The sequence below is a fragment of the Grus americana genome, chromosome 28, assembly GCF_028858705.1.
Source record: "Grus americana isolate bGruAme1 chromosome 28, bGruAme1.mat, whole genome shotgun sequence".
In the NCBI taxonomy this organism is placed as follows: Eukaryota; Metazoa; Chordata; class Aves; order Gruiformes; family Gruidae; genus Grus; species Grus americana.
In genome coordinates this window covers 5,541,107-5,562,564 of record NC_072879.1, presented here as the reverse complement: position 1 = coordinate 5,562,564, position 21,458 = coordinate 5,541,107, and the positions used below count along the sequence as shown (strand labels likewise).

Genomic DNA, 21,458 nt, shown 5'->3' with positions numbered 1-21,458 from the left:
AGTCACCTTCATCGGGGCCCAAGTGAAATGCCTGTATGCAAATGAATGTAGCATGGGGAACAAACGAGAGGAGTTAGACGTGCGCACGCTGCAAGGTTACGATCTCATTAGGATCATGGAGATGTGGTGGGATGGCTCCTATGACTGGAGCGTTGGGATGGAAGGACACAGGCTCTTTAGGAAGGACAGGCAGGGGAGGTGAGGGGGGTGTCATCCTTTATGTCAATGACCAGCTGGAGGGCATGGAGCTCTGCCTGGGGATGGGTGAGGAGCTGACCGAGAGTTTATGGGTCAGGATTAAAGGGAGGGCAGGGACAGGGGACATTAGAGTGTGAGTCTGCTACAGGTCACCTTACCAGGGAGGCTGAGCAGATGAGGCCCTTTGTCGGGAGGCAGAAGCAGCCTCATGTTCACAAGCCTTGGCCCACATGGGTGACTTCACCCTGATATCTGTTGGAGGGGCAACACAGCCAGGGCACAAGCAATCCAGGAGGTTGATGCAGCCTAGGATGTGGTTGGCTTTCAGGGCTGCAAGCATGCGTTGCCAGCTCATGTTGAGCTTCTCATCCGCCAATACCTGCAACTCCTCTTCCTCAGAGCTGCTCTCAATCCATTCTCTGCCCAGCCTGTAGTTGTGTTTGAGATTGCCCTACCCACGTGCAGGACCTTGCACTTGGTGCAAGTTGAAGCATCCAAATCTTATCTTAACTAAACTTAAACCAGTTTCCTGTGAGGGAGATTTTCCAATAATTTCATTCATTGTCATAAAACTGCCTGTGTTTTTAAACTGTTTTTGTTAGGGGTATATTTTGTGGGAGTCTTGTTTTTTTGGTGTTGTTCACAATACACATACTTATCCTTTACCATGTTCTTTGATCAGCAATTGAGTTACAAACAATGATCAAGTTTAAAATGTAAATTAGGAAACAGAAACCACGTTAATATAGGGGCCTTCACACTAGAACAATTGTTTTGCAATGAAAGCTAGTAGATAGAATTGTATGTGTTTGCTATTTGCAGCTTTTATTTTTGTTTGAAGATGCCAGTAAAATAAGAAACAAATATCCTTAAAAGAAATTGATCATGAGACTTGTGTAGGGGGAAAAAAAAAAGTGCCACATGTGTAGTGTGGGTGATACTCCATAAGGAAGGGATGCCGTCCAGACAGAGAGACATCTTTGTCAGTGACATGGACAGTGGGATTGAATGTACCCTCAGCAAGTTTGCTGATGACACCAAGCTGTGTGGTGCAGTTGACATGCTGGAGGGAAGGGATGCCATCCAGACGGACCTGGAGAGGTGGGCCCGTGAGAACCTTATGAAGTTCAGCAAGGTGAAGTGCAAGGTCCTGCACATGGGTCTGGGCAATCCTGAATGTGGGTACAGGCTGGGTGATGAGTGGATTGAGAACAACCCTAAGGAGGAGGACTTCATGGTATTGGTGGATGAAAAACTGAATATGAGCTGATAGCATCCTGGGCTGCATCAAAAGCAGCATGACCAGCAGGTCAAGGGAGAGGATTCTCCCCCTCTACTCCTCCAGGAGGGCGTCTCACCAGAGCATACTGTGCCCAGCTCAGGGGTCCCCAGGACAAGAGAGACATGGAGCTGTTGGAACAAGTCCAGAGGAGGCCATGAAGATGATCCGAGGGCTGGAGCACCTCTGCTATGGAGACAGGCTGGGAGAGTTGGGGTTGTTCAGCCTGGAGAAGAGAAGGCTCCGGGGAGACCTTAGAGCACCTTCCAGTACTTAAAGGAGGTCTACAGGACAGATGGTGAGGGACTGTTTATCAGGGAGTGTAGTGATAGGACAAGGGGTAATGGCTTTAAACTGAAGGAGGGTAGACTTAGTTTAGATATAAGGAAGAAATTCTTCCCTGTGAGGGTGCTGAGGCCCTGGCACAGGTTGCCCAGAGAAGCTGTGGCTGCCCCTGGCTCCCTGGCAGTGTTCAAGGCCAGGCTGGATGGGGCTTTGGGCAACCTGGGCTAGTGGAGGGTGTCCCTGCCCGTGGCAGGGGGTTGGCACTGGATGGGCTTTGAGGTCCCTTCCAACCCAAATCAGTCTGGGATTCTGTGTGTTTTACAATGTGTGCAATACATATGTGTATGTACAATCGGTATCTTGAACACAACTTGTGAATTTCTATGGAGCCAAGTTCATAAAGCAGTTGAATAGCTTCATTTTATAAAAAGTGAAATATCTTTAGGATGTTCTAACACTGTTTGTATGATATAAGGAACAGCTTAACTTTTTAGTTTAAAGATGTTTGTATCAGGAGTAGGGACATATTTTTAAATTTAGGATCAAAATATATTTGTAACAATAGACATTCTGATACTTTTCTGAAGCAAGGATGGTTCTTTCCTCTGTGTTATTTAACAGCTTCCAGCACTTTTGTGTGTATCTTTAGCTGCTTGACAAAACTTTTGGCTGCTCGAGGGATGGAGGGAATGAGTGGAGGAGATATAGATAGGAATGTTTAATTTACTAGTGAGATGCACAACATTTTTGCTTTGGTGGAACAGCACCTTCTCACAAGACTGCTGAACCAGACCTGGTGTAGTGATCGAGGTGCTGTTCAGTCATAGCAGAGATAATTTTGATGGCCTAGTTAAGGGAAGTCTCCCATCCTGCTGTTCGTGAAGCGTCTGTTCGTATCTTTACCAGTGTCACAGTGCCCCAGGTCAAGCGAAGCCTGGAGGTAGATATATGTAGGCCTCATTCATCTGCTCCTTTTAGCAGTCTTCCTGCTTCAGCTGCAAGCTCCCAACTCTGAGTTGTGTGACTGTCTTGCTGCAGTTTCCTCTGCCTGCATAGTCGCTGAAATGTTCCCTTGAGCAAACTTGGCTGCTTGCTGGAAAAAAAAGAGCTCTAGAGGGTTACCCTAACCTGGTGTCATTCAAATAACATCTCAACAGACACATCAACTGCTATTTGTAACTTCCAGGCAGCTCGGAGACCGCCAAAAGCAGGTTGCACCTGTATAAAGCCTTCTGTCAATTTTTTTTTCATGAAGACAGTAAACCAGGCTGAAATTATAAATGCAAATAAAAATATGAATGAAAGCAGCTTGGAGTGTCTTCCAGTGTCAGTGTTCATGAAGGAGCAGGAGTTGCTTATCAGGGTCAGGAATTCTTTATGGTGCTTTGTCAAACTGCATTGAACATTTCTGTTCATTCCCATCACCCTGGGCATACTTGCATGCTGCCTGGCTTCTGCAGGTGGGAGGAAGCTATGGGCTGTGTAAGCATACACTGCTGTTCATACTCCATGTGAAATGGCATTTGCCCTTTAGGTATTGCACAGACCGAAGGGTTCTAGATCTGATTGTCTGTGACACATGCACAGTAGTGGCTTGTTTTACTACATGACGTGGTGCAATCTGTTTTGAAGACTCTCTGGTTGCTGCTAAATATTTGGCTTTTAAGTAGAACTCATGTTTTGTCTCTGTCTTCTGCAAGCTGCTGAGCTTGAAGACGCTGCATGGCTGTTGCAGAACAGGATTCACAGTGACAGCTTGGACCAATGATTCAGAAAAATTGCTTACATATAAATGAAAACAAATTCAGATATCTACACTAAGGAATGCAGAGAGAACACATGAGCCTCGTAGCAAATGAGCCTCGTAGTAAAAGTGTATCACAAAATAAGTGTACCGATTTATTCTGTAGCTAGAAAAAGACGCACATGTATACTGAAGCATGTAAAGAAATACTGGCAGTAGCACACACCACTACCCATAAAGCAGGATTTTTGTAAAATAATTCTGGGCATGACATTTCATTAGAGTTATGGGCAAATTAGAAATTCAGGAGGACAGTGCAAGCGATCAGAAGTTTGGGAGCCAAGACTCAGGATTTGGGCTGGGGAGGAAGGTTTGTATGATCTAGAGCAGTGGTTTTCAGCTTTTTTTTTTTTCTTTGCAAACATGTTTTTTCCCATGTTTGCAGTTGCAGACCAAATACAGAGTTTTTTAAAGCCTGCAGGTAGTAGGACTCCTCATCAAAGTTACTTCTGTGGGCCCTTAAAAGAAGCTCTCTGACCACAGTCTGAAAACTACAGATCTATAGAAGAGAAGTTTGAAGAGAGGGAAGGAAAAAATGGATTCTAAGATGGTTCAGGAGAAAAAGACAAAAAGCTGTTCCCTGCGTTCTTAGTGGTGTGGGACTAGAATAGCGAGTTTAAACTGCAGCAAGGAAGGATTAGTTCACATAGCAAAACAGTTTTTAATAACATAATGACACATGCCTAGAGAAGCTGCAGAAAGTCTGTATGTTAGAGGGAAAGGTAGACAAGTACTTGGTGGGCAGGAGGAAGGATGACCATGATGATTTCTGTCAGTTGGATATAACAATTCAAATAATCATATTTAAAGTGACTAGAGTTGCTTTACTTGTAATCACTACTGCTGAAAAAATACTGTTTTATTCCTGAAAGTTGACTGCATTCCCACAGTGGATTACTTTACTACTTTGTGTGGGAATATATCCTAGGGAATGGGCTTGGTCACATCAAGAACAAAACGTTGGGGATGCTCATTGGCCTCTTTGGGAGATGCATGCACTCTGTTTCTCAGGGCCTGTAGTCCAAAGTGATAGATGCAGCAATTAAACGTGCAGTGCAGCAGTGAGATGAAAAAGTACTCTTTACACCTCGTGTGTAAAGCAGCTTTACTGTCATCTCTTAGCTGTCAGAGTTGCCTTCTTGTTTTTCCCTTGCCTGCCTGTGACATATTCTTTATTAGGCAATGCATTTATAACACAGCGGTACAAACTGTGAGTTTTAAGAGGTGTTTATGATTTTTATGATTACTTTTATTAGCTGCATTTGCAGGTTACTCTAGGAGCCACCTAGTGGTACACTAATCCTAATAAAATGTGTATAATAACAAAATACCTGTAGTTGCAACCAAGACATGCTCAAGATGTCTGTGCACACATGTATAAACATAATTAACTTTTTTTTTTTTCAGCTACAAGAAGAAAGATGCAGATTTGTCTGTGGCTCAGGGTCGCATTAAGGATCTTGAAGTGCTGTTCCACAGAAGTGAAGCAGAACTCAATACTGTCCTCAATGAGAAACGCAGTCTGGAAGCTGAGGTGGCTGATCTGCGTGCCCAGCTTGCTAAGGTATGGCAGTGAATTCTTCCTTGCTTTAGCACAGGAGAGGCTGTGTATTGTAAAACTTGTTATTTTTCTTTGCAGTTAGTATATAGTCTGAACATCATTGATCCAGCTTGCTTACTGCTGAACCTTTGCCTGCCCCTCTTGGATATAAAACTAAATTGTAAGAAATCCCTGTAAAACAACCAAAGCAACATAGTGTTTTAGAAATTTTGCTAGTCAAAAGCTTTTATTTAAAAATTTCTGGTGTTTCCATATTTGTGAGATATTAGGTTACTAAATGTTGTCCTTTGTAAGGCCCTGCATGATTTTAAACTTATGCTGGACTACCCAGTGGGACTACACTAGCAAGAAAAAGAAGAACATTTCACATATTGTGCTTGAGAAATTAATAATATTCAGATCCAGTATCGTATTGTATTGAAATAATCCTGTGTTTTAAATAACTGCTATACAAACATGAAAGCTTGTTTTAAACATTTATAAGCACACACACTCTATCTTTCTTTTTTGTTAAATTCTTTTGGAAAATCAGAGGGTTGACATTAGATTTGTTGTTGTGAATAATTGATCCAAAGATGTCAAATGAAGACCATAACGGGACTATGGATGGACAGTAGGGATCCAGACAAAATTAATCTTTATCTTTAAAATTCTTTACTAGGCTGAAGATGGTCATGCCGTGGCGAAGAAGCAGTTGGAGAAGGAGACACTCATGCGTGTGGACCTGGAGAATCGGTGCCAGAGCTTGCAAGAGGATCTGGATTTTAGGAAGAATGTGTTTGAGGAGGTATTACCAACCTAGTAATCTCATCATGGTCTTAGGTTTATGTAGCTTTTGTTCAAACTGACTATAAGCAATTACTAACTATTCCCTAACTAACAGGTAGGGAAAATCATTATTATCCTTGCTATAAACAGGTTGAGTAAAAAATAGTTAAAGGTTTTGCAAGAGTGCTACCAAAACCTTGCCACACAAACCCAACACACGTGGTAAATCAGTGGCGGAGCTGGCACGAGAGCCAAGTGACAAGGGTATTGGTCCATGAGCAGGAATGTAGCAGCTGACTGCTGTGGGAAAGGGAGTCTTGTTCCCTCTCTCTGGACCTGGTTACACAGGTTACTCCTTACTTGCACTAGCTTTTGGTGGTTGTTGAACCTGACTATAACCTGTTTTCATTGACAAGAACAGTATGCAACTACCCTGCTTTTTGCAGGGGTAGTTCTCTGCCTGTTTAGTGAGTTGAGTTGGCTCGTAGTGGTTCTAGTGAGGACCAGAGTTTTTATAAAGTAAATAGTGGGAATGCACAGGTGGGCATTGGGAAAGGGAAGCATGACCTTCTCACTGTACCAGATGCAAAGTGCTGTTATGTCTTGTGAAAACCAACTCTGTCCTTTGGTTCTTCTGCAAGCTCATTCAGTTAGTGGCTGCTGAGCAATTGCTTGATGCTTCTGCCCTTCATGTCACCTATGCTAGTTGTGATGTTTGGCTCGCCATACACCAAACGATTTCAGCCTGATTAACTAGTAAAATACTTAGGGTTTTTTGGTTAAGTTTAATTTTTGCCAGCTTAGTGGCAGAGTTATGTCTTACTGTGGAATCAGATGAGCGCCCAGACTGGATTAAGGGATAGGGCAGGGCTGTGTGGCTAAGCACAGGGGCTGGAGCAGGGCAAAGAAACCAGCCAGGTAGATCACCCTGGGTTGTACTGACCATCGTCTCACTTCCATGCCCTGGAGCAGTTGGATTGCTGCACGCGACTGCAACAACAGACCCGTGCTTGGTTGTAGGGCCTTAAAATAACTTTGCTTCCTGAGGAGAATTGTGTTGCTACTCGCTAAAGGTGAAGCTAAATGAGACAGCAGAAGCTAATCTTAAAGCTTGCTGTGCTGAAGTGGGAGTGTTCCTTTAGCCATCCCTGGAGCTCTTTGATCCTTCTACGGACAAGTTCAACACACAAAAGAAAAAAGGAATTGGTTTCCTTTGGGTTAGTGAATTCATTCGGTTTGATGAAGGGTCCAAAGCTCCATTAAAGTTAGAACATCGTGATTGGGAGTATGGCAAGTGAAGCCTGCTTATTCTAGTGAGGTCGAACTGCTAGATCAGCTCAGCCCTTCACCTTGCACTTTGTAGCCCCCCGTGATATTTTTGTGGCCTCTGAGGGGTCATTGCCTAAAGTTACAAAGAGACTGCTGCTTGCTAGTTTTCTTGGCATAAAACCTCACCACAGAAGGGAAAACTTCTTCCAAATCACGTCAGGGCGCATTGCTGTGAGAAGGGCATGCTTCTAAGAGTCTATTTTTAGATTTAGAGCATTTCTTCAAAACAACTTGTAAAGTCGCTCTGAATTTGTGTTAGCCTGCTATGACCAGTTTAGGCATGCAAAGTGAGCCTTGCTTCACTTGCCTGCTATTCCTCCTCATGGCCCTGCTGCTACCTTCGGGCCTCCTCCCAGTACTCAGAACCGCTCCCTTGTTGTTGGTCCTACCCTGAAGGGAGAAATTGTTTCTTTCTCATACTGTGCATTCAGGCCTGGCCAGGTCTCTACAGGGCTCAACAGGAGTAAGTGCATGAGTAAGTCTTACCTCACTAGTTTGGTACCAGTGTTTTAAGCAGAGAGAACTTGTACTTCTCTAAAAATGCAAATTTTTTAGTGCAAACTCTGAGCAGAAAAAATTATTTTTATGTCTTCAGGACTGCTTGGGTTGCTGCTTTATTACTAATGTATTCAAAATCTAATGAGTAGAGGTCATCCAGTATGTAGAAAAAGAGAGAAGATCTGCATATGTTTAAAAGTGAAATTTGAAGACGTAGTTTTTCTCTATAATGATTTTTTTTTAATATATGTAATGGTCACAAAAGGTGCTCATTTTTATCTGACTCCTTGTAGACTGCTATTCTGACATAGGGATGTATATTGAGAAGGAAAGGGTTTGTAGTGCAGCACATGTAATCTCTTTTTGCTATGTAAAAATGTATGTTTTCTTCCCTCCCTCCCCCATTTTGAGTTTTGTAGCTCCTTACTTAAACTGTATATGGGTATTTTTAAGTCAGTTTTTAAGTTGGATCACTTTTAAGAACTGTGTCCTGCCAAATGAGAATGGTAATTTGCATCTGATAGTACATGCAGTAATTCTTAGGCTTAAATGCCTTTAGTACTGTAGCTCCTATATATTAAATAATTAGTACTGAAATAGTTAATTGTTGTCTGAATGTAACTGCTTGTACTGTTTACCCTAATGTGGGAATTTGTCCCCATTTGTGTGTGTGTGTAGGAAATAAGGGAAACAAGAAAACGACATGAACATCGTTTGGTCGAGGTGGACACTAGTCGCCAACAGGAGTATGAATCCAAAATGACTCAGGCCCTGGAGGATCTGCGAAATCAACATGATGAACAAGTCAAACTGTACAAAATGGAGCTTGAGCAGACCTATCAGGCTAAGGTAACTACTGCTATCCACAGCACTGTCTGACAGGAAGTCCAGTCGGTGAGATAAAACCCTTTCTGTCAGCCCTACTGTCTTTAAGGAGATAAGTAATTACAATTTGAAGAAGCTTTGTCCAGTGTTCATATGCCTCCTCTGGTGCATATGCACAGATGCATTTCCAGGGAGGGTATAGAAGAAAAAAAAAAGCCAGGAATAGCTTTAGTCAAGAAAGGCCAATGTGTGAGAAAACACATGGAACTGTTAGTCATAGATTTTCCTGGTCCTTAGGGCATTTCCTTGATGTTATGCAATTCTTATCATAAACTTACCAGATTTCCATTTAAAATTATTTAAGATTAAATAGCTTCTATTTTTTACCAAAAGGATTTTTGCAGGGTATCTTAACTTAACGGAAGTGACTTATATAAAACTTGCCTTCCAGCTGGAGAATGCCAAACTGTCCTCTGACCAAAATGACAAAGCTGCTGGTGCAGCTCGAGAGGAGTTGAAGGAGGCTCACATGAGAATAGAAGCTCTCAGCTACCAGCTTTCTGGCCTTCAGAAACAGGTAAAGGGACTAAATTTGCTTTCATCTGGAATGCAGAGCACTGTATTGTTTGGATATATTCACGTTTCTGTACCTTCATATTTTCTGAATTTTATGGAAAGAAATCTTATGTTCATTTGGGAGGGAGATGAATTTTCAACTTTTTTACTGCATCCACATAGATGCCAACTGAGTTTTCCATTGTGCTGTCTACCTAGGCTAGTGCAGCAGAAGACCGCATTCGTGAATTGGAGGAAATGATGGCTGGTGAGCGGGAAAAGTTTAGGAAGATGCTAGATGCAAAGGAGAGGGAAATGACAGATATGAGGGACCAGATGCAGCAGCAGCTTACGGAGTACCAGGAACTGCTTGATGTTAAATTAGCACTGGACATGGAGATCAGTGCTTACCGAAAACTCCTGGAAGGAGAAGAGGAAAGGTATGTACAGATTCCATATTCTTTTCTTAGGACTAGCAGTTGTTAATTTCATTTCTTATGCTTAGTTTTTTACTATTTGAGCAGGAATGCCCAGATTTTGTTCCACTGAAGTCATACTGGCTTCACACCACAATGTGTTGCATGAAACACTTACATGGAACACTTGCACGTGTTCTTATCGGAACACCATCTCTATTTTATTTTGCTTTTTATAATAGTCTCAGAGTACAGTGGAATATATAATTCTGTGCTTGACATTCATCTCCTCTTTTTATTTAAGTGCTAATACTTGAGTGTTTTCCTGTTTTTAAATTATATGGCCCAAGAATAGCGTGTTTAGTAGTAGATACACTGGAGGGGAGGGTTAAGTGATCTGTGTTGCTCTCATTAACACTGCTTTCTATGTCACATAATCATACTGCCAGAAAATTTCTCAGGGATGGATAGCCCCCCTTCTCTTACACGCACTCTTCCTGACACACACAGCGAGGCTGCTTTTAGCCTTGGGGCATATTACAGTCTGGTTACTGAGTATATAGTAGCATTATTGCTTTGTGTGTAGTTCTCTGGATGAGTTAATTAAAATACTTGCTTCATTATCTTAAGGTTGAAGCTCTCTCCAAGTCCCTCCTCCCGTGTTACAGTCTCTCGGGCTACCTCCAGCAGCAGCAGTAGCAGTACTCCGCTTGTTCGCTCTTCCCGAGGCAAGAGAAAACGTATTGAAGCAGAGGAGCTTTCAGGCAGTGGAACAAGTGGAATTGGCACTGGAAGTATTAGCGGCAGCAGCAGTAGCAGTAGCTTCCAAATGTCCCAGCAAGCTTCAGCTACAGGAAGTATCAGCATAGAAGAGATAGATCTGGAGGGCAAATACGTTCAGCTGAAGAACAACTCGGAGAAGGTGAGTGTCAGCAGAACTCCTAGAAAACAAGAAGGAGCTAAATTGAGATGTTACGCAGCCTTTTGTAGCATAAGTAGGTGGAGTCACTTGGACAGCAGGAGCAACATCTCAAGGTGCGGCATCCTGCAATAATTAACCAGGGCATTAGAAAGTTGAATGTTCCAGTGTGCTAGCATGAGTGTAGTGTTTGCTGTAGGAACAGACCATAGCTTGTCTCCCAAATGTCTGAATGTGTGCTGGTGCCTTGCTCGTGTAAAGAGCCTTGCTGGCTCTGGCAGAACTTTCTTGTGTGAAAGGTGTGTCTTAAATTTTGCAGGATTTACACTTTAGACTGTTGGTGGATATAGAAAAATGCTTTCAAGTTAGAATGCAGGTGTCTAACAACCATGTAAATAATTTATATTCGCATTATTTTAATAACAAAGAAACCTAGAGAAAGCTCTGATGCTGTTAGTTGTTTTGTTCACCCTAAATAACCTTATGACTCTCTCAATTAGGATCAGTCTTTGGGTAACTGGAGACTGAAAAGACAAATTGGAGATGGAGAAGAAATTGCTTACAAATTTACTCCTAAGTATGTCCTCAGAGCTGGGCAGACTGTAACAGTAAGTTATACTAACTTAAGTTATACTTAACAGTATGTCAACAACAGATTATTTTATGGATGCTGTGGCAGTTGTAATTCTGATGTTTGGTGTATAACTTTTGGTTTCATGGATCTCACTTTAGAGGAGCAGGATTTCAGTTATAAAAAATGCAGAACAGAAATTGAATTTCTGTGTTAGCAGTCCAGTATTTAAGACCATTTCAGGCACAGAGAAAGTTGAAGAAAAAGGTATTTTGGGGGGTGGATCAAGGGCTGTTTGCTTTCAAACACCTTTGCCCAGGTTTGGAACACTAATCCTGCTCAACCTGTTAATGAAATAGGAACATTTCAGAGTATTCATTCAGTCTAGTAGACTTTATTTAAGTTTAAGACTAGACGTTCTCAGCCTTAACTGTAGTAGAACAGCTGCTTTTCTATAATTTTGTATTTTATTTTCAGTCTGCAACAGATGTTCTTTCAGAAGAAAAAAAAAGGCTTTCTTTTAATCAGTTCCAACTATTTCTACTTAAGTATTAATTGCTCAGATACATATAAAAGATTAAATTGATACACTACAAGCTGCATTTTATGCCTTGGCTCCATACAGTATAGTCATTGAGACAGTGGTAGGAGAAATTTGTATGTTCAGAAAAGAATTGAAGATTACAATATTGTATAATTTTTTTTCTCTTTTTTTTTTTTAATGGCTAGTGTTACATTTTGTTGTAGACTGAGAATAGTATCTTACTACAAGTAATGGTGTAGGTAAAAGCAGGGTAAAACTTCCATTGGAATTCAGAAACAAAATTGGTATGTAGAGAGAAGTAGGAGAATTAGGGGGTTCGGTATATTTAAAAATAAAATGTGCATAAATAGCTAATTACAGAATGTCTTTCTCACTAGATTTGGGGTGCAGATGCAGGCATATCTCATAGCCCCCCTTCTGTTCTCGTGTGGAAGAATCAAGGCAGCTGGGGCACCGGAGGAAACATCCGCACATACCTTGTAAACTCTGAAGGAGAGGTAGGCTGTCTCTGTAGGAAAAAGCTGTGGGCTGGGTTATCTCCAAATTCCTTAATTTGGGGGGTGGGGGGACATTGACCACCCAATCCTGATTTTAAGATTTTCCCTATTGTTTTCTAAAATAAGACAGTTTATAATACTGAAATAATTAAATATCTGTACGTATCTCTGAGATTTTGGGGAATTTTTTTCAAAACTGTGATCATCATCCTGATTGTATCCGTAGACTTTTTTTTTTTCCTATTTTAGAAAAACTGCTAGGAGAGAATTTGTTTGGAATTTGAGTATGTATTTTCAGAAGAGACAAAATAAGTATTGCTGGTAATTCAAAGTTACATTATATAGTACCTACAATATTCTGGGGTTCAATGTAAATACTAATATAGGAAGATAGCTGTCCTTTCAGTGTTGGAAGTATATCAGAAGATTTCATTTGGCAAAGGTTCCTGTGTATTCTGCATTGTCCTACATCTGCTTTTTTTTAAAACCATCCCTGCAGAACACTCCTGCAAGGAAGGATTGTGCTTTGGCTGTTATTCGTAAATGTGCCATTATCCCAGCAATCTGATAGAAATAGGAAAGTGAAACAGACCACAGTTGTATCAGTTTTCACGCTGCCTTTCTTGCTGGCAATTCTGTGGAAGCACTTTGTGCAGGAACAGCAGCACAGGACAAGGTAGGAGGGAGGGTCATTTGTACAAATAGAAAGCTAACTCACTTAGTATTCAAATAGAAGTGGTTAAACTAGTATCTAAAAAAAATTTCAAATCCATGTCCGTTCCCACTGTGGTTACCTTTAGTATCCCTGCTTAGGAGTGTACGTTTAGGGTGACTTTTTCCACAAGTAGAAATGTGCACCTGTGATTTCAAGGGTGCTAGTGTACAGAAGAACTTCTTACTACTAAGAAGCATTACAAATAATTGAGTAATAAAGGCAGCTTCATGGGGTTTTAGAATTCTTTTTAGTGCCTGGTTTGGAAGACCATCCTGATAATTGATATATGCAATTGATATAGAATATTTAGTAGAAATTAGGAATATTCTTAATGCTCTGTAATCATACTGAGAAACTTTAGTTTCTCACATTATGATAGGTCTCAGACAGCTCCTAGCTGGGTCTGCTGTGAGCTTGTATAAAATTGACTAATGACCACCTGAAACATGGGTGCTTCCTTTCAAATCCCTAGGTAATGAAAGAAAATTCCTGAAGCTAAATTACATTACCATGCCTTTTAGTGGATAGAAATACGAATGTTGTTGTGGTTTGCAGGATATTACCAGTATTTGCTTGCATAGCTAACATGCAATCTAGGGCAAGTTGCTTTAAACCCTCCGAAATTTAATACGGGTATTATATTGATGGTATAGCAAAAACTTAGATATAGACTACTGGTCACCTCCTTATCTGTCATTTTGTGTAGGAAGTTGCAGTGAGAAGTGTTACTAAATCAGTAGTCGTGCGAGAGAATGAAGAGGAAGAGGATGAAGCAGAGTTTGGAGAGGAAGACCTTTTCAACCAACAGGTAATAAGATGCAGACCAGATCTTTAATTTGTGCCTCATTGGTTGGATTAATCAGGCATAAGATTTGGGGGGGACGTCTCTTCAACTTTTGCCAGCTCTGAGCTTCCTGGTCCGTTTTTCCAATGGATGCTTGCACAGGACGATCTTGGAATGGCTTGCAACCCTGCAGCATTACCACAATGCACATAGAGAGTATAACGTGAGCAATTCCTCCAGGAATTGCTGCTTGAATCAATAACAGTACAGCTTGAGCAGTGCATAGTGTCAGGTCAGGACATTACAGTGTTGCAATGACGTAGACTATTTTCAGGGTTAGTAAGATTAGTTTTAGCAGTCGGTGTTCCTCCCATTCCAGTATTTGCTTCTCTGTAAAAAAAGAGTCTGTGGCATTCTTGCTGTAAGCAAGACTATAACCATCGGGAAATACAAAAACCAGGAAAGAGGGAGTGCTTCTGTTGCTGCAAGCTTATTGGTTTATTTTCTGATAGTATATACCTGTTACATCTCAAATACACTTGGGTTGTCTTAATAATACCACCTGTGTGTTTTCACAACCTTTAGTTAAATACTGTGAAATAATTGACCAGCAGTCAGCAGAGTGAAAAGTAGGAAGATACTTCATACAGGTGATACCAGAAAATATTTTAAATACATTTCAAACTCAAGTGATTTGTTCACCTCATCAGTGGCAATTAGTAGCTCTTTTCACAAAGAACTCCTCCTGTGCAGGTTTGAAGTTCTGAAAGCTTTTCTGGTCTCCAGGAGATTGAGCAGTGCATTTATAGTATGAAGCAACTGAAACAGAAACTTTTTTTTTTTTTTAACCTAAAGAAGCAGGTATGCAGCATAGATCTCTGTCAAATGGAAACATCATCTGAAAGCTAATAACCTCATGATTTTCATTTGTCATCTGTATCAGTGTTGAAAGTTGGAGATAAACCAATCAACCCATCGTAGAAAACTACAACCAGAGTAGCAGTGTCTTAATGCTGGCAGTAGAGTGTGATGTCTGCTATGCTTTCTCTATAGTTGTGATATTCCCTAGGCTTGCAGTATGAAAAGCTATTAAGAACTGAGTTCAACTATGTCTGTCTTATTTTAGGGGGATCCCAGAACAACCTCTAGAGGATGCTCAGTGATGTGAAGAAAGAAAAAAGAACCTATTGTTTGCTATTTTTTTCATTTATTTCCTTTTAATTTTGCTATTTTTTTCCCTCCAGAGCCACTGAAAACTATTTTTATATGCATCTTCTGATTTCTTTGAAGTTTACTCCTTGGTACATTTTTATAAAAAAAAATCAAAAAAAAAACTTTACTGAACAAAACTGCCAGAATTTTTAATAGATTTCTTTATTTTTCCCTCTTTGTTGAAACACTATATTGGAATACAACATTTTTCCCCATACAGAGTTTAAAGTCTTATGTACAAACCTGCAGCAGAAAAGAAATTTTTAGCTAAAATAGGATGAGACTCCTTGAGTGTACGGTAAAACTATAATTGCATATATAACCAGGATAACTAAAAAAAAAAAAGAAAAAAAAGTTTAAAAATGCATGTGGATCTGCAGGGCCCCAGGAGAGATTCACAGTAGTGTTTCCATCTTGCCTCGTATCCTCAGCAATGCCAAGCTTAGGAAAATTAGACCCCACGTTCATTAAAAATGCTACTCCACCTATGGAAGTAATGAAGGGAAGCTGCATTTTAGATATTCTTGGCTCAGGACCATGGCATCTTGTCCTACTCCAGAGTTTGACAGCCTAGTGATAAAAACATGGGAGCCTGTCAACACCTTAGCTCTGTATCATTATTTTAGAAGATGGAGAATGATGGGTGATTTCTATTTCAGTTTGATGCATTTTGTATCTGACAGCGTCCCTTTAGCTTAAGGTTTCTTCTGCTGCATTTCTGTGGAGATAACTCTCGACTCCCATAAGGGTTAGTATGCATACAGTAATGCATCTTTAAGCACTAGGAAAAATACTTGACTGCTCCAAAGAATGTATTGGCTAGTGTACAAGCAAATGGGTTTTTTCACTAGTTATTAGTTTGGATACAAAATTTGGATACCATTTGATGCCAGCATAGAATCCTGTTTTTACCTGCACTCTTGAACTCTGATCCTGTCATTCAAATAGTTTAGACTCATCAAATAAGTGACAAGGTTTGGATGTTTTCGGTGGCTTTTGGACATTATGTTCTCTGAACAGTATTGTGACTGACAGATATAACCTAGAAAGTCAGTTTAGTGGCTTTGACTGATGGCTTTGTAATGCAAGCAGGGTGGGAACAAAAGGGGGTTTTTAAGCTTATGGATTTATTTTGCCACTTAAAAATAAATCAAAGATGCTACTTTTCTCTATTTGAGTGGGATGACTGAATTACTGAAGTTGAACTAATAGAAATTTAGAATTATGTTTTAATCTGTTATCAGAAGATCCATTACAAAAAAGCAATATGAAGATTTGGCTGTTTGGGCTAATGGGATAACTTTATTGATGTACTTGGCCGTTTTTCTAATGTAATTTTCCCACTCTGCTTGAGTAGAAGGTTAAATATGTAGTAAATCATGTCTATCTCTGTAAAGTGTATCTAGTGAAATTATGTTTCTCAGACATACTGTTACCAATTACCTTTTCTAAATTTGTTGTTATCCAAATGAATGCAATCAATGTAGAAGTATTTTTGCAGTACACCTTCCAACCACTGGACAGCATTTCCCTTTCTGACCCACAGCTTCTATAATATACTTAGATAATGTTTGAGGGCTTTTTGCTTCTTTTTTTTTTTCTAAAGGTCTGTATTTATTTTTTTTTACATTGGCCAGTTTTCAGATTGCTTATTTTTCTTCAAGATTGTCCTGTAAATTTAAGATTGTTCTGTGATCTTAAATACTAAAGCAATGAGTGTGTAGTTCATTTGCATTTTTTCTGGGGTTGGTTTGTGGTTTTTTGCCTGTAAAGAATGGGCTAGAAAAGGCAGCTTGAATGAGGAAAAACCTCTTGCTACCTGAGCCATAGTTTTCTTAACAGCTACTGTATGGGAAATATGTCTTCTTGTAGCCATAAGGACTGGTGCTTGCAGAACTTTTGTGAACACTTCAGTAACAGTCTGCAGAATTTGTCCTTAGATTTGGAACTGTGTCCTTTAACTTTGGAAACAGTGTATTTTATTCTTCAGTACCCTGTTGAGGTATATACAGGTGTTCATATAAAACAGTGATTGACACTCTGGAAAAAGCTGAATGCCAACAGGCTAAATGTGGGTGATTCTGTCACCACAGTGCTTTCTAAAAGGCTACTAAAAATATGAGAAATAATTCCAAGTTGTAAATTACAAGACACAGAAAAACTACTGTATTCCGCATACTTTTTTTTTGTGCACATCTTCTCTAGATGCCATCCTTTCCTCTTGCTTTTGGTGCTGAGCTTCAGTATAATGGCACTACCCCTTTAAAGTCAGTGCTCCATACTGGGAGGTTTTTTGGCTTTACCAAACCAAAATGCATTCTTTTTTTTTTTTTTCTATCTTTCAATTATTTTTTTTTCAGGATAATTAAAGCTTTTTGTCCAAATAAAATCCAGTGTTCCCTTGCCCTCTTTTCCTATTTGATCCTGTATGTGAACCACTCTTGAAGAAGTTGGAGGATAGTCAGCATTTCTACTCCACTGTCTGATACCAGGTGTAGACCTTGAAGGAGAAATAAATTTGACTTGTTAGGAGAAAAATGATTTTAAGGCTTCTCTGATTAGGGAAATTAACCGGTATAGCTTTTATCAGAGTAGTTACTTGAGTGTAACTACCCATATGGATGTTCTTATTCCAGAAAAATAAGCAAACAACTTTATTCTGGATGCAATAGTAAAAATGATTCCTAAGTGATTCTCACTGGTTAAGAGGGGGAAGGAATAACAGCGTAACTGGAGCAGAATAGTTGAGCCAATCTTTTTGTTGCGTAGATCATAACAGAATATCATATAAAATATCATAAGTGCATACTACCTACTCCTAAGATCATACCCTCTGAAAATGCTTGTGTCAGAACAAGTCCATCCATCTGCAGAACCGTCGGTAACGTGGCGTCCTGCAGAGCGGGATGGTTACAGAGAGCCTCTGACGTTTCATGCCACTTTTCTCCGGTGCTTCTGTACTTGTTACTTTAGGTGTTGTGTTGCAGTGAGTTATTCCAAGCAATAGCTACAATTCCAAGAGTAGCTACAATTCCTTTGTTGCTGCACAGCTTTATTTCGCAGTGCATCTACTTAGGTTAGTTCCGAACTCTAGATTTGCCCTGACAAAAACAGTAGTTTACACTGAAGCATCGATCGCTTGTCTCCAGCACCGTTTTGCCGTTAGATGGGAGTTGGCAGGCAGAGTTTGTGTTTGTAGCAGGAACCAAAAGTCTCAGGAATAAACTAAACATCTGCTTCCCATGACCTGTAATGTAAAGGCCAGACGAGCTTGTCATGACAGCTTGCATTAGTCATGAAAATTGTATTGCAGCGTGAAGCAGACTGTACTGTGAAAGGAGATCGCTTAATGTGCATGTTTATCCTTGAGCAACAGGACACCTCATGGTCAGTTCAGGGATCTTACTGTTTTTTATACACCTTTTTTTCTTCTTTTTAATGCTCATTCTGTATAAAGGCCCTTTAACTGCAACCTGAACAGGGGTTAGTTAGAAGAGGCTTGTAGAAATCCTCTCTATACTCCAGAATATTTGAGAATGTTTCTTTTGTGTGCATCAGAAAGATTTTGATGCTGTATGAAAACATGCATGCTGTATGTTTTGTATCTTTTTGTAGCCACTTCTCTCACTTCCTCACTGTTAAGCCATTCTGTCTCTTCTTTCTGTATGTTCTTTTGAAAGTCTTATTTCTAAACAAAGGCATATCCATATTTGATACTGGATTTTATTGCCACTGTTGGGTCCAAACCCTGTGTGAGCAGGAAACAAACTGTTCTTGTAAACCAGTGAGTGGAAGGTGAGATAGCGATTGCATTTTTCAAAGCATTGTTTTAGCTGAATGTCAAGACAAATTATATTGGAAAGTTTCTTTTCTCACTTAAAATGGCCTGGGAAACAGAATTTTTATTTGCCCTTCAATATGCTTAGCTTTAAACCAGTTTAAAATAATTTAAATGTGGGTTTTTTTAATACAAGACCATATTTACATGCAATTATTATTTGTAAACATAATGCCTTTCTTGAAATGCTAAGGTCTAGAGATTGAAAAGGATGCTAATTATTCAAAGACTCTGTTCAGAACAGCACAAGCAGTGAATTGACTTGGAGTTCAGGAAAATGTGTTTTATTGAACTTCCAAATTTTCTAGTTTGCTTTTAATGAAGTGACAATTCTGTGTTGATAAGGTAGATGTTACTGTGTATTCCAGCTACCCAGATCATCGTTACACTAAAATTACAAGCAATAAGCTATTTAAGTTTGAGCCAAAATGCTTTCCATTTGGGCACAATAGTACCTTCTCAGCTGAACTCTTACCTTCATAACAGTGATGCCTTGTGACTTGAATTGTGATTTTTTTATTTTTTTATTCTTTTTAACACAATCTTTATTTAGATAGCTCTGGTTCTAGGTCACTGGTCGCTTTAACTGACCACCTCCAGTCACCTGCTGTGGACGAGTTTTTGGAAGGTTCAAGTTTTTAAAATAAGAAATTGTGAAAAAAGTTGCAAATTGAAATACAAAGACAAAATTATGAAAATGTTCACATGGAACTTCAGAAAACTACATAATGATCTAGACTCTATCATTTCAAAGTGGGGTTTTTTTTTCCTTTTTAGAATATGCATGCCAAATGTCTTGTCTTTTTCAATGATTTGTAATATACATTTTATGACTGGAAACTTTTTGTACCACACACTCGAATAAATGTTTTGCATTTTGTTTCCTCCTTTCATTTAACCAACACAGGCCACATGAACTGTTTGAGATGATTCATCCCAGGGGACCCTCCTAGGTGTAGAGACACAGGGGACAATAAGCTATCCTCACTCCTAAGAGAGATCAGCTGAATCACATGGTGTGCTCCACAAGCAAATGAATGCTTTCCTTTAAACTGTGGAAAGCGCTGTCCTCTCTGATCAATGGCACCGCTCCCAACAACAGCAGAGAGAACAACTTGAGTAGCTGGAGCAGATAAAATCATCATAGAATCCCAGACTGGTTTGGGTTGGAAGGGACCTCACAGCCCACCCAGTGCCACCCCTGCCATGGGCAGGGACACCCTCCACTAGCCCAGGTTGCCCAAAGCCCCATCCAACCTGGCCTTGAACACTGCCAGGGAGCCAGGGGCAGCCACAGCTTCTCTGGGCAACCTGTGCCAGGGCCTCACTGCCCTCACAGGGGAGAAATTTCTGCCTCAGATCTAATCTAAATCTCCCCTTCTTCAGCTTTAGGTCATTCCCCCTTGTCCTGTCACTCCCTGCTCTTGTCAACAGTCCTTCTCCAGGCTGAACAACCCCAACTCTCCCAGCCTGTCTCCATAGCAGAGGTGCTCCAGCCCTGTGGCCTCCTCTGGACTCACTCCAACAGCTCCATGTCCTTCTTGTCCTGGGGACCCCAGAGCTGGACGCAGTGCTGCAGGGGGGTCTCACCAGAGTGGAGCAGAGGGGCAGAATCCCCTCCCTTGACCTGCTGGTCACGCTGGGGATGCAGCCCAGGACATGGTTGGCTTTCTGGGCTGCGAGCGCATGTTTCTGGCTCGTGTTGAACTTCTTGTCCCCCAACACTCCCAAGTCTCAGGGCTGCTCTCCATCCATTCTCTGCCCAGCCTGTAGCTGTGCTTGGGGTTGCCCCGACCCATGTGCAGGACCTTGCACTTGGCCTTGTTGAACTTCGTGTGGTTTGCACAGGCCCACTTCTCCAGCCTGTCCAGGTCCCTCTGGATGGCATCCCTTCCCTCCAGCGTGTCAACCCAGCGCACAGGTTGGTGTCATCAGCAAACTTGCTGAGGGTGCACTCAATGCCGCTGTCCATGTCACCAACAAAGATGTTAAACAGCGCTGGTCCCAGTACTGACCCCTGAGGAATGCCACTCGTCACTGGTGTCCACTTGGACATCGAGCTGCTGACCGCAACTCTTTGAGTGCAACCATCCAGCCAATTCCTTATCCACCGAGTGGTCCATCTGTCAAATCCATGTCTCTCCAATTTAGAGACCAGGATGTTGTGTGGAGAGTGTCAAATGCTTTGCACAAGTCCAGGTAGATGACACCAGTTGCTCTTCCCTTATCCGTCCATGCTGTAACCCTGTCCTTTCTCGTCACCCCGCTGATCTCTACAGCCCCTGCACCGAAGGGGTTGTTTCCATTTAGTCCACTGACTTGAGAGACCGAGAGCAGATACCGAGCCCTGGCAGTGATCTGTTCTTAGGAAACATTGCTGTGAGCATGTTTGTTATTAGCCTAGCTCAATTTCCAGTGCACCTCTTTTCACTAGTCTGTACTCCTTATAAAACTGTACCATAGGCACCTACATCTTTAGCCTTAGCTTGCAAGCGGATTGTCCGCAGGCAGGATGGTATGGTTTGCAATACTCTTGTCTTCTGAATGTGGGCTCTAGTTAGCAAAGGAGGAGAGTAGTTTTGGCTTTATCTCTGATACAATGCTCAGTTCCTCATCTCGTATGAGGTAAGCACATCACATCTACTCCTGAAAAAAGCTCCGTAGCATTGTTGTCTCCCGTTTGCTTTTACCAACTCCCACAGCATTCTTATGTTCTCAATGGAGGATATGCCATTGCAGAATTAATGCAGGCTTTGTCTTACCAGCCTCTTACCCGAGTCATCTAAGGCAGAGGGAACCATCGTCATATCGCCAAAGGACAGCTGCTCTCTGTAGGGAGCCCAGATCATAATGCTTGTAC

General features: G+C 41.0%; 1 protein-coding gene across 1 annotated transcript in view; it reads left to right on the top strand.

Annotated features, from left to right (window-relative positions):
* The window catches only part of LMNB2 (lamin B2), a 33,969-nt gene extending 14,491 nt beyond the window's left edge, over nucleotides 1-19,478 (top strand). Inside the window, exons 3-12 of the mRNA XM_054805192.1 lie at nucleotides 4,974-5,130; nucleotides 5,789-5,914; nucleotides 8,401-8,571; nucleotides 8,999-9,124; nucleotides 9,322-9,542; nucleotides 10,149-10,440; nucleotides 10,938-11,045; nucleotides 11,930-12,049; nucleotides 13,471-13,572; nucleotides 14,675-19,478. Coding sequence (XP_054661167.1) covers nucleotides 4,974-5,130; nucleotides 5,789-5,914; nucleotides 8,401-8,571; nucleotides 8,999-9,124; nucleotides 9,322-9,542; nucleotides 10,149-10,440; nucleotides 10,938-11,045; nucleotides 11,930-12,049; nucleotides 13,471-13,572; nucleotides 14,675-14,716 — 1,465 coding nt within the window. The 3' untranslated portion in view covers nucleotides 14,717-19,478. The remainder of the gene's footprint in view (nucleotides 1-4,973; nucleotides 5,131-5,788; nucleotides 5,915-8,400; nucleotides 8,572-8,998; nucleotides 9,125-9,321; nucleotides 9,543-10,148; nucleotides 10,441-10,937; nucleotides 11,046-11,929; nucleotides 12,050-13,470; nucleotides 13,573-14,674) is intronic.
* Nucleotides 19,479-21,458: the final 1,980 nt, after the last annotated feature.